Below are 12,295 nucleotides of genomic sequence, written 5' to 3'. Positions count from 1 at the left end.
CCATCCAAGGGTTTGTCTTAAACTAGAGGGAGAATACTACAGTTAGAGAAGACCAGCAATTCCTACCTTGAATCATAGCTGGCATCCAGTCGCCTTCAACCTGCCTCAGAAATGCAACCTGAAACTTCCTTACCAATGCTCCAGTTACTTACCAGTAATCTTCATTACTCCTAGTCCTGGGTTTCCTTGTCACAGTTCTTACATACATGAAGCGGCAGAGCTCCATATATACTATTATACTATGTTACTGTAATTCGGAAGAAAGACTTTTAACTGTTACCAGTAATCTTTTACTAGACCTTCCGCTTGAATAAGCTAGCCACCATCCTTCTAGATTTGCCAAATACCAAAGGCAGTCATAAGCAGCATCCGGTTATATTGTCCAGAATGGAAGAGGAGTGTAAGCAGGACTAGAACAAGGAAGACCAGGACTTGGAGTGCTGAATTACTGGTAAGTAATTGGAACATTACCTCCTCATCATATGCAAGGACATACGAAGCTGATAAAATAGACACAAATAAAAATCGTACTCTGGGATGTGATGCAACAATGTTTGAAGAAAATAATGTGGATGTTTAAACAGAAGCAGCAGCAGGAAACAAAAGCCTTAGAATATCATATGCAGTAGTAAGAGCCCTAAAAAGTTTGTGAGGAGGAACCCCAATAGCTTCTACCCAAGAGGCAGCTATATCGCTCACAGGGCAACTTTGAACACCCACTGAAGAGGCTTCCCAAGGGCTGAATATCCCTGAATTATAGATATCCAAACCTAACCACTCAGCATAGAAGTGGGTTTCTAAAAATTACCAGCTGTTCCAAATGTAACAAATAGGGATTCTGAAGCACAAAATTCCTTTGGTGCTGCCTAATTAAATTAGAAGGGCTCTGTGCACATCTGAAGTGTGGTCGCAATCATTCAGCCATTCAGGATGAAATACCAGGAGCACAATTTTCAGAAACACATGAAATGGAAAAGGAGCCTTAGGAGTAAACAACTTGATCAAACAAAACCCTTAAGTAAGGAGGAGGAATTACCAAAACACCAACTCCTCTATTTTCCAGGCCGAAGTAATAGCTAGCCAGAAAGACCTTTTCACATAAAGTCAAGAAAAGGGAGCAGTTTGTAAAGGCTCACATGAGGCACATTGTAAAATTGTGTTCAGTTCCCTTGTAGTGAGAGGAGAGTAAAGGCTAGGATGTTTGTTGTAGAAACTTCTAAGCAGTTGCACAGCTGAAGGAAGTACAGTGACTCTGAAGGTACTAACTGCTGCCCATTGAGCCTCAAATGTGGAGGGGGCCTTACCCTTTAAAAACACTCTGTAATAAATAGCGGCAACCCCTCTGTTATGGCAGAGGACTGGACCACCCCCTCAAGCAAGCACAGATGCAAAACTTGTAAAATAAAATGATAATAACACAGGTTTATTATCATTTTATTTAACTTCATTGAGCCGAGTCTAGGGGGCGGGGCCATTGCGATAATGGGCATAGGAGGAGTGGTGGGCACTGCTGCTCAGTGCGCATGTAGATTTAGCTGGCCTTCCTACGATGGCCAAACCGGCATACGTACTAAGATGTCTCCAACCTGAGTTGCATTGCCGGGTTGGGGATAGCAGACACCGGCACACAGTCCCCATAGGAGCGCAAATCCAGAGTGGTCAGGCCAATGCCGGCGCACCTCTCAGGAGTGTCAACCTGTGCTGCAGAGGAGCAGAAGAACGGCGATGCAACCAGATCTCACCCGCGCTGCCTGACACTTTTCCCTGACACCAGCCGTTCCTGGTAGTAAATCTAGAATGAGAAAGGGTTTACAAGATCTTGGGCTCAAGATACCTTTCATATGGCACCAGGATTCAAAACTAACTCAATGTTTCACAAAACTGGAATGGTACATGCCTTCCTGGACTTCTGAATGTCCAATGCCCTTGATCTAGAACAAGCTTGAGACTGCAAACTTAGATGCTCAAACTCAAGGCTTTGAGGTGTAGGCAGCATAGTACCTGAGGGAACAAAATGGGATACTGAAGGGAAAGAGTTGTTACCAGGCTCAGGAGCCAGGGGCGATGAGGCCAAAAACGGTGTTATCAAGGTTATAGATGATTTCTCTCTCCAAATCTTCCTCATCACTGTGGGGAGGATGCCCTCTCCCTCCAAATCTTCCTCAGCACTCTGGTAAGGAGGAGCTAAGAGCAGAGGCCAAACTAGAGATAGTGCATCCTCTGCCAGACTTTGTGATGCCAAACCTCCTAAAAGAATTGGGGAAGAGGATTGGTGTCTTCTGAGGCAAGAAGGTCCAGCTCGGGCTGACCTAATTGGGCTGTTGGCTTCTGAAACACTTTGATCAACAAGTGAAAGCAAATACTGCTGCTAGTTCTCGACCCCTGGGAGAGAAGAGGCTTCAAGCTGTGGTACTATGTGTTTTTGCCTAAAAACAAATGGTCTTAGCCACCCTAGCATGGATCAGATCCCAACTGGCACCCTGATTGTTGAGATTGTTTTTTGCCATCTGAGGTTCAGTCTAGACTAAGACTGTTTGACTGTGAAGGAGAGGAGCAAATATAAAAAGAGCCAGTTGAGTGGCAGAGAGCTATCTCCAATTGAAGGAGTGGGAATTTTTCCTTTTGGAACCAACAGCGCTGCAACACTTGATTATCCAAAGCGGCTCCACAACCCCAGTGGCTGGCATCATGGTGAGGACTACCAGTGTCCGAGAGGCCAAGGAAGTACACCTGTAAATGATTTGGGATCAACCTCTGTGCCAGGGCCTGACAAATTGCAAAAGTCACAGGAATGCAGGTCTTGTAGTCTAGTGAGTCTGGTCTCCATTGAGAAAGAAGGTGAACTACCAAGGGCTTTGGGTGCAACAAGCCCACGGAAATACTGCAGTGGTTGCTGGCATAAGAGCCTGGATCTATAATCTGTCCGTAACGAGGCTGATGATAGGATCAACAATCAGTATAGCCTGCAAACTCTGTCCTCTGGCAGGAAGATAGCACACAATTTGGTGATGAATATGGCTCTGGTGAACTGATGGTGATATCTGGCACTAGATGAGACTTCTCCAAGTTCAGGAGAAAACCCAGCTCCTGCAGGCTGGAGCTTACTTTCTAAGTGTCTGATTCTGCCACCAAAAAGGAGAAGACCGATATTAAGCAAGCATCTATATGAGGAAAGCATTGAACACCTTTAAGTTGTGAAGATGCCAATATAAGTAGTAATGCCTTCATCTAAAAAAAAAAAAAAATCTTCAGTGGTTTTCAACAAAATGTACAAGTGATTTTCTAGTGGCAATAATCGTTTGCGTAGTGTCACAGTAACAATTGCTTGAGCAGCATAGGCAGGGTGTCAGCGTATGCCATATACAATTAACTTAATGCAGTGGTGACATGATTATACACCTTTAGTTTCGCAGGAAAATGCAAAGAAATTAACATTTTTGATTACAATATACAACAACTAAACTGCTAGCTATAAAAAAGATGTTTGATCAAGTCTGTCCAACTCGTGCTTCGTTTCAGTCATTGGTGAGTTGGGGTATGGAACCACATGTGTACCTGAATGAGTATAGAGGGGGGGGGAAGGGGACGGAATCACGTCCACATCCCTACCCGTAGCATTCACCAAGTAGTAATGCCTCATGAACACTTGAGGAGCAGATGGCAGAGTTAAGGGAAGATCCTGAAACTGGTTATTATGGGTCCTCACAACAAATCATAGTAAGCGATGACAGTTTTTATGAAAGCATGCATCTTTCAAATCCAGGGATCTCTGGAAAGATCTTGGATCCACCAAAGGAATCCCAGTCTGTAGGGAAAACATTTTGAAGTAGATCTGTGGAATGTAATGGTTGATCATTTTTAAATCCAGGATGAGTCAGAGACTTCGCTTTTCTTTGTAACCCAAAAAAGAATGCATTAGAAACCTAGTTCCCTCTACTTCAGAGGAACTTGAATCACTGCTTTCTTAGCCAGGATAGATGACATGCCTTGTAAAAATGCTTGGTGATGTACAGGCAGTAAGTAGGTAGAGTGGCTCTGAATTGCGGGATGAGGCAACTTGACAGAATAGCCATGAGTTATGATGACATGAAACCACTCACCATGAACCACTCACTGCTAATTCTTGGAAAATAGAAGAAGGTGATCACCAAGTCCCCAACGTGGGAATTGACACATTGTAATGCCTTTTGGAGAGTGTTCAGGTTGGGACTGGGATTTATCAGGACCGAGGCATTTGAAGCACCTTCAACATTTTATCCATTGTCTGGAAGTTGTCTCCAGATGCCAGAAGTGAGGAAGAGGCCATGCTTATTAAACTAGAGTTGACTTTCTGTTTGTGGAAAGTCATCATCAGGTTGCTAAAACCCCTGGAATTCTGTTACATGAGCCCTTTGTACAGATCTCCCCTCTTGGTCATTATGAACAGTGTTGTGATCTGGATCAAGAACTGTTCTCTTTGGAGGAGGGTCATCAGAAGTAGCTGAGGAAGCTGCTACTAACTCTCAATTCATTTATTGAAACTCTGAGGGAGATAGAGAGACCACCTCTTCCCCCTCTGGAGTGACAGGGTCCACAGGAACATAATGCTAATTAACCCACTTACCACCCTCCATGGTAAATGCAGGAACAAACCGAAATAACTAGGAATCATAACCAGTTTAAATAGTGCTTGTCTTAAGAAACACATTTTATTTTTAACACTTGTGAGATGTAAATCTCTGGATCTGCATAAAAGTGTTGTTCATGCACAGTAAAACAAATATATTCTGCTAAACGTGAGGCCATCTATTTACTTTATTGTTTTTATTGTTATTTAGCTTTCCTGCCTGTTAAAAATCAAAAACTCCTCAAACCCTCTCTGAATTTTGGATGAAGATTCAGAATGTAAATCTAATATCCGGTTGTATCTTTACTTGGATAATGGAAAACACATGAGTGGGGAAAACAGCAATGGGAGTAGCTTGCGTAGGCTAAGTTTACAAAGTGACTTCCACACACCATAGTATCTCTGCTCCAGTAAATGCACAAGCAGGGAAGCAGTGCTAGGGCAGCTGCTGGAGTCATGTTAGGGTATCACAGTAGAGCTAGTCAAACCCACATATGAAATGGGTAAATGTGCAGTTAATGTTTTGTATCTAGAAATCTACAATTGGTTGAAGCAAACCTGTTTATTTTTGTCATGTTTTATATAAAGGTGGAAAGGTACCAATGTATTTTTAGTGAGTCTCCTGTATCCTCCAGTTGCTGGTTTAGACTTTAATGGCTTTTTTCCCCTTATTTTATCATTAAGGCTATATTTAGAATTCTTGGTGATAACTGGCATAGGCTCACCTCAAAACAATTTATGTTCGAGGCATGTGTGCTGTAGATGCACATGCTTTGCATACTCCTGCCATCTAGTGTTGGGTCTGGATGTTTGCAAGTTGTTTTTCTTCAAAGAAATCTTTCCTAGTCACAAGGTAAGGTGACTCCTCCTTTCGTTGATAGTGCGCATGGGCATAGACTCCATTGTTAGATGTGTTTTTTTCCACCATCTGATTTGGACGTATATTGCTGTGCTCAGGTTCGAAACAGTTATTCGGCATTCCCCTCGGTGCACAGAACTCTCTACCGTTGACTGTATTGTTTCATGCACGTTTCTCACCTCTCCGCATATCGTTTCGGTTAACGAAATCTACTTTTCGATCAGAAAGCTTTGTGGACAGCCTTCTGGCCTAACCGCATCAGTTTAGCTCTCCGTCAATGGAACGAGCAGCGTTCAAATTCTGCCCACTGTGCCACACAAAGCATCAGTGCACTGACTCGCACCACGTGTGTAATTTGTCCTTGCCTCCGGAGCACAAAGAAGAAGACGGCAACACTTGCAGATAATTTTGGTTGAAAAAAACTCTTTGCGATTGCCGGGCTTGACTTCGAGAGATGCAGCATCAAAGCATTAAAGACACACTGGATATCTTCGGTGAAGAGTCCGGTCAAGAAGATATTGGTGTATCAGCGGCGGAGGAGGAGGAGGAGGAGGAGGCCTTCTCCGTGTTGGATTCGTAGCTCGAGATAGACCTCGATGCCGAAGAACTTCCACAGGGACAGGGTGATGTGTGTTCAGAAGACCACTTGTCCCATCAGTCCACTATCAGAAAACGTAATGCTTTGGCACCACCTCTGCCTTCTGGCCAAGGTTGGACTGAGACAACATTTCTGATGCCCTGCCTCCCGGCTCAGCTCCGAAACACCTAGCCAAGCCTTCCGGCTTCGGTCCAGGTCGACACAAACCCTCTTCATGACCTAAGCCTTCCGGTTCCAAGTTGAAATCCGGCTCGAAGCTGAAATCCTGCATGATGAAAAAGAAACCGTCTTTGGAGCTGAAATCTTCTGCACCCTAAGACCAGTCCATATCGGCACCGAAAACGCCAGCACCTGAACCGACAGATGTCACTTTGGATTCAAATTTAGACATTGTTTAACTGAAAATGGATCCCAAACAGAAGAGGCTTTATATTCACCCGGAATCGGGTCATATTCATACTAAGCTACCTCGTAAACACAAGCTTCCTGATGAGGACATTCATTACAAGATCCCTTTAAAAAAAGAATTCTGTTGATACCAGCCGTTTTCATCCACCACCATCATCCCCTCCACCAGCCTCTTCTCTGACTTTAAATCCTTTTCAAATCACACCTCCGGATTCTTCGCAATCACACCATGACAGGAACGGTATTGTTGCGGGGGACACACGTTCACCAGTAGATCCATGGAGGGATTATACAATTGACACTCCATTAGACAATGATCCAGACTTTTACCCTGCCAAGCCATCTCCACCTGTTGATAATGTATCTTATCAGGAACTCCTTGCCAGGGCTGCACAATACCATTGGGTGGTACTATGCAAAGAATTCTTATAAGAGGATTTTCTGTTTGAGACATTAGGATCCATAAACGCTTTCCCTACTGTTGCACTCACTGGAGGGGTAATAGTAAATTTTACCCTCCCACTATCCTACGGTAAAAATATTTTCCATTTTTTTATTAATATTATGTTATATATATATATATATATATATATATATATATATATATATATATATATATATATATATATATATATATATATATATATATATATATATATATATAAAAAATTGTATGTTTTTTATAACTGAAATTAATTATTTAATAATTTTAAGTTTAAGTATTTTTAAGTATATTTTAGTTAAATATTTTTAATATTTCATTAATTATACATTCTTTTCAAGACATTTAAAAAAATTCGATATTTTGACTGACTATTTTTTTTAACGATATTTTTGATTCAATATTTTTGTACTTACCTGTTTATAGATAGGAATTCGATATTTTGTCATTCTATATTTTGTCATCGATATTTTGGGTATTCTATATTTTTGTATTCTATATTTTGTCAGGGATCCGTTTCTTTCATGGAAAGTTGCTTTCCTCATTGCAATCACTTCATTAAGGAGAGTTGGTGAGCTACAGGCATTAACCTTGGAAGAACCCTTCTTTCAGCTCCACAAAGACAGGGTAGTTCTTCGCTCCAACCCTAAATTCCTTCCCAAAGTGGTTTCTGCTTTTCATATCAACCAATCAGTTGAGTTACCTGTGTTTTTTCCTCAACCTGAGTCTGTAGCAGAACAAGCTTTTCACACGCTTGATGTCAAAAGAGCTTTATTGTACTACATAGATAGAACCAAAATGTACGCAAAACAAAACAACTGTTTGTTGCATTTACTCCACCTCACAAAGGCAATCTTCTCTCTAAATCCGGCATTTCAAGATGGATTGTTAAATGCATTCAAACATGCTATGCAAAAGCTAAAAGGACTTTATCCATACCCCCTAGAGTGTATTCCACTCGCAAAATAGGGGTTACTATGGCCTTTTTAGGTAACATTACTCTTGCGGACATACGTAAGGCAGCTACATGGTCTACACCACACACATTTACCAAGCACTATTATGTAGATGGGTTAGCATGCCAACAAGCTAATGTAGACAAAAGCAGTACTTAAAACACTGTTTCAAACAACTGCAACACCTACAGGTTAGGCACCTTTTTGTGCGTATACTGCTTTGTAGTCTATGCAAAGCATGTGAATCTACAGCACACATGCCTCCAACGGATTATGTTACCCTGTAAGCATCTGTTCGTGGCATGTAGACCTGTAGATTCACATACGCCCCTGCCCACGGCCCCCCCGCCCCTGCACCTATAGTTGCAGTTCTTGATTATATATTCATATGCATGGACATCTCTATACTACACTTACTTACTCCATTCTCACCCTCATGCGGAAAAACAATGGAGTCGATGCCCATGGTCTCTATCACTGAAAGGAGTCACCTTACCTCTTGACTAGGAAAGACTTCTTCGAAGAAAACTAACTTGCAAACATCCGGACCAAACTCTAGATGGCAGGAGTATGCAAAGCATGTAAATCTACAGCTCTACAGGACAAGAACGGTATACACCTGTTACAACGCAACTTTTACAACTACCTACTGTTACAACGCAACTTTTACAACGCATACCATTACAACGCATTGCGCTGGGGGGCGCTCTAGGATAGGGAATAAGTATAATTTACTATCCAACACCTTCCCTAGTGTCCACGGGGACTGGAGTTGGAATAGTAAATTATACTTACCACTATCCAGCACCTCTAAGCGCTATGCGTTGTAATGGTATGCGTTGTAATGGTAGCGTTGTAATAGTAGGTAGTTGTAATGGTATGCGTTGTAACATGGTACATCCGGCAAGAACAGATGCTTACTGGGTAAGTAACATAATTCTTCATTCATAAATTCCTTGCAAAGATCTGTGTAGTTGAATACATTTGAAATTACCACTTTTCACCTTAGTCATTGCCATAAAAAGTCTTAAGGCTTCAAGAGTTGCTGATTCAAGATCTGCTTCATATATTACCTACCAATTTTATTGTCATGGCAAGATGTCATAAAAAGTGTTCACCAATAAAAGTGATTGCCAAAGAGGAGAAAGACAGAAAAAAAAGAAGACAACCTATTCCTGACTGCTACCCATGCTTTTCAAGAATACTACAACACCTCACTGACCATAAAAGAGGAGGGGGAATGGGTTGTTGGCAGACAACCTCTATGTTAAAAAACTAGGACATTGCAGCTTGAATACTCTAATAAAAGATATCTGCTCTTGTAGTCTGTTGAAACTCCGGAGAGATACACCTTGAAATTCTATCAAATATAATATTAAAACCTGGCAAAGTAATAGATTTTACAATATTATGGTTTCCAATTATTGGTAAGGGTAGAGCATCCCAACGTTATTTTATATAGCTTCTCATAGTTTTCCTTAAGCATCGTCTAGAGCCCAGTGATACTCAGAGTACGCCCGGGGGCCCCAGGCGACCGTCCTGACCTTTACATGCAGCCCTCCTGACCTTTACATGCAGCCCTCCTGACCTTTACATGCAGCCCTCCTGACCTTTACATGCAGCCCTCCTGACCTTTACATGTAGCCCCTTGGTCATTATCTGCACTGGGCTCCTGTTTTCTCAATGCGGCACTAACATTGAGAAAGAAGCAAAATAATCGGGCAAGTCTTTATTTAAAGGTTAATCGAAGTTAAAGAAAGGAAGTAACTAAGTTATCCCGCGCTGCTTAACTTTAGAAACACCTTTACTTTTAAAGACACTTTGAAGCAAAAGTATAAAAAATATGACAAGTTGTCTTCAAATTTCAAAAAGTGTATTTCCATAACATGCAGAACCGTTTCACTGTAAACACATTGCATTATATCAGTGCATTGAGAAGTATGTTTTTTAAAAGATATAGGGCCAGATGTAGGTAATTCTAATTTACCACTTCTAAAATACTGATTCATACCGAATCGGTATTTAAGAAGTGGTAAATTAGAGGGGGGGAAATGTAGGTAATTCATAATCCGTAAATACCGAATCGTTAAGATTCAGTAATTTAAGATTCTGTAAATACCGAATCGGTAATGCCCATTGATTCCTATGGGCATTGAAGCCCATAGGAATCAATGGTCATTACCGAATCAGTATTTACCGATTCGGTAAATACCGATTTTTGCAAGGGTGCAGGGGGTGTCACTTTGACACCCTCTAGCACCCCGAATTCAGGCATGTGTGCCATGTGGCACACAGATATGCCCTAAGGGCATGTCTGTCTGTCACATGGCACAGGTGTGCATGCACACCTGGATTCGGTATTTTACCACCCAATTGAATTGGGTGGTAAAATACTGATTCGGTAAGATCTGTGGGACTCAGAAGAGTCCCACCTACATCTCCAATTTACCGAATCGGTAAAAATACTGATTCGGTATTTTACCGATTCGGTAACTTTATCGATTCGGTAAATTTACCAAATTGGTAAAATAGGGCACCTACATCAGGAATGACCATTTACCAGTCGGTAAGGGCCGAAATCGGCTGTTACCGGTCGGTAAATGGCCACCTACATCTGGTACATTGTGTTCAAACATGTACTTAGTCATTCTTCCCCCCCACACCCCCTGATAACACTGTCAGTAGTGAACTAAGATGTGAGTCAGTTGTTAAGTGCACTAATTGGTCTGGCTTCCTATTATACATAACAGCATTATAATGTATTAAATGAAACACAGGAGAAGGTTTTGTACAATGCACCTCCTGAAGTCATGTATTTTGACAGCCTTTTATATGATAATGAGGAAAAAGGTGGGAAACTGAAATAAAACAATTTATTAGGATCTCACAATTTGGTAAAATGGGGAAGCCTGGATTAACTCCAGGATTTCTGGCTTCACATTAGGCAATTCAGCAACTAGATGCATGTGATTCACTTCCCCTACACCCACCTTACCGGCACCGCTCCCTGGATCCTCCCACTCCTGACCCCCACCCTTCTGGCATCAGTGCAGCCCTCAGTCGTATCACAGGCAAAAGTTTTTGGCCCCTGGGGAGATGTTAGGAGGTACCCTTGGTTTAGACGGTTTCTTGAATGGAATGCCTTCAAACATGCCACATTAAATGCTTGTTTCATTAATTTTGTAATCGGAAATGATTTCAAATGTTGTCAGATCCTTTGATTTTCCTCAATCAGTACCTTACTTAAGTGAGGAATAAAGAACTTTATCATCCACTTACAGCATGATCTGTTACGGCTTTTCCTGAAATTCGTTAGCTGGTATTGAAGCATAATTGTTGATATATTGTACAAGTTATGTGATTTGATGTAAATATTGAAATGCTGAAGAGACAATGGACATTCTTGCTGTGCTCCTCAAGGTACATGAAGAAAACAGGATCTTAAAAACCACGAATGCTGCACTCTGTAGAATGTAAATATATTGAGGCTGCTTTTCACAAAAAAATTTACACTGCAATGTCAAGTACATTTCTGAATTTTGGTAGAGATAGAAAATACAATAGGGTTAGCAAACACATTTAAAAAAAAATGAGTCCTTGGCACCAGAGAATGGTTCTCTTTTTGTATTTTAGTTTGTGTTTAAAAAGCATGCTTTAATCACTTTTATTTGCTTCCCTTTAACTGAGGAATGACAGTCCCATTATTGTTTCCACAGCAGGCATTCTACTTCAAAGATGGATTATTACAGGGAACCAGGCTCGCCTCCTCCACCGCCTCCACCTGTGATCCCTTCAGCTCAGACTGCATTTGTTAGTCCTCTCCAACTCCCTGGACTAGCTTCTCATTCTGGACATGTGACTGGGTTTACATATACTGGTTCTCTTCCCCCTGCTGGGCTTGTTATTACAGCACCTTCTGCTCCACCGGGACCACCACCTCCACCTCCAGGACCTGCCGTTTCAGGTTCTTCTGTTAGATCCTCCCCAATGCATTGTCCATTGATAGCTGAATTGAAAAGGCACGAATCCATAAATCAGGCTGGAGGTGATGCTCGAAGCGATCTTCTTTCTGCTATTCGTATGGGTAAGTGACCTATAAGCATGCACAATTTATTAATGAATGTAAATCAAAACTTTCTCTTTAGACCTTGTAGAGGTTAAAAGAAAATCCATCAGTTGTTTGACCTTGCATGTCATGATTTTCAAGCAAACCACTGAGCATGTTTTTGTGCCACAACATTTAATGACTCCTCATGTTTTCTGTACAAATAGTAATACCCTCTAAAACATTCGGCACCAATGATATAGAAATGCCAATTCCTCAACAAACTTCTCTTCTTGTCTCATGCTTGCTAGACAGAGAGAACTCCTTCCATCAAGTCCAGCATCTCACCCCATGGATTCACTGTTATACCACATTATGAAT

At 41.5% G+C, this 12,295-nt stretch overlaps 1 protein-coding gene across 1 annotated transcript in view; it reads left to right on the top strand.

The window, feature by feature from the left end:
- Positions 1 to 12,295, top strand: part of WASF3 (WASP family member 3) — a 204,377-nt gene that overhangs the window by 150,982 nt on the left and 41,100 nt on the right. The window contains exon 9 of the mRNA XM_086935176.1: positions 11,586 to 11,953. Within this exon, the coding sequence (XP_086791302.1) occupies positions 11,586 to 11,953 (368 nt within the window). The remainder of the gene's footprint in view (positions 1 to 11,585; positions 11,954 to 12,295) is intronic.

Source organism: Lissotriton vulgaris, chromosome 8, assembly GCF_964263255.1.
Source record: "Lissotriton vulgaris chromosome 8, aLisVul1.2, whole genome shotgun sequence".
In the NCBI taxonomy this organism is placed as follows: domain Eukaryota; kingdom Metazoa; phylum Chordata; class Amphibia; order Caudata; family Salamandridae; genus Lissotriton; species Lissotriton vulgaris.
This window is presented reverse-complemented; position numbering and strand designations above follow the sequence as displayed.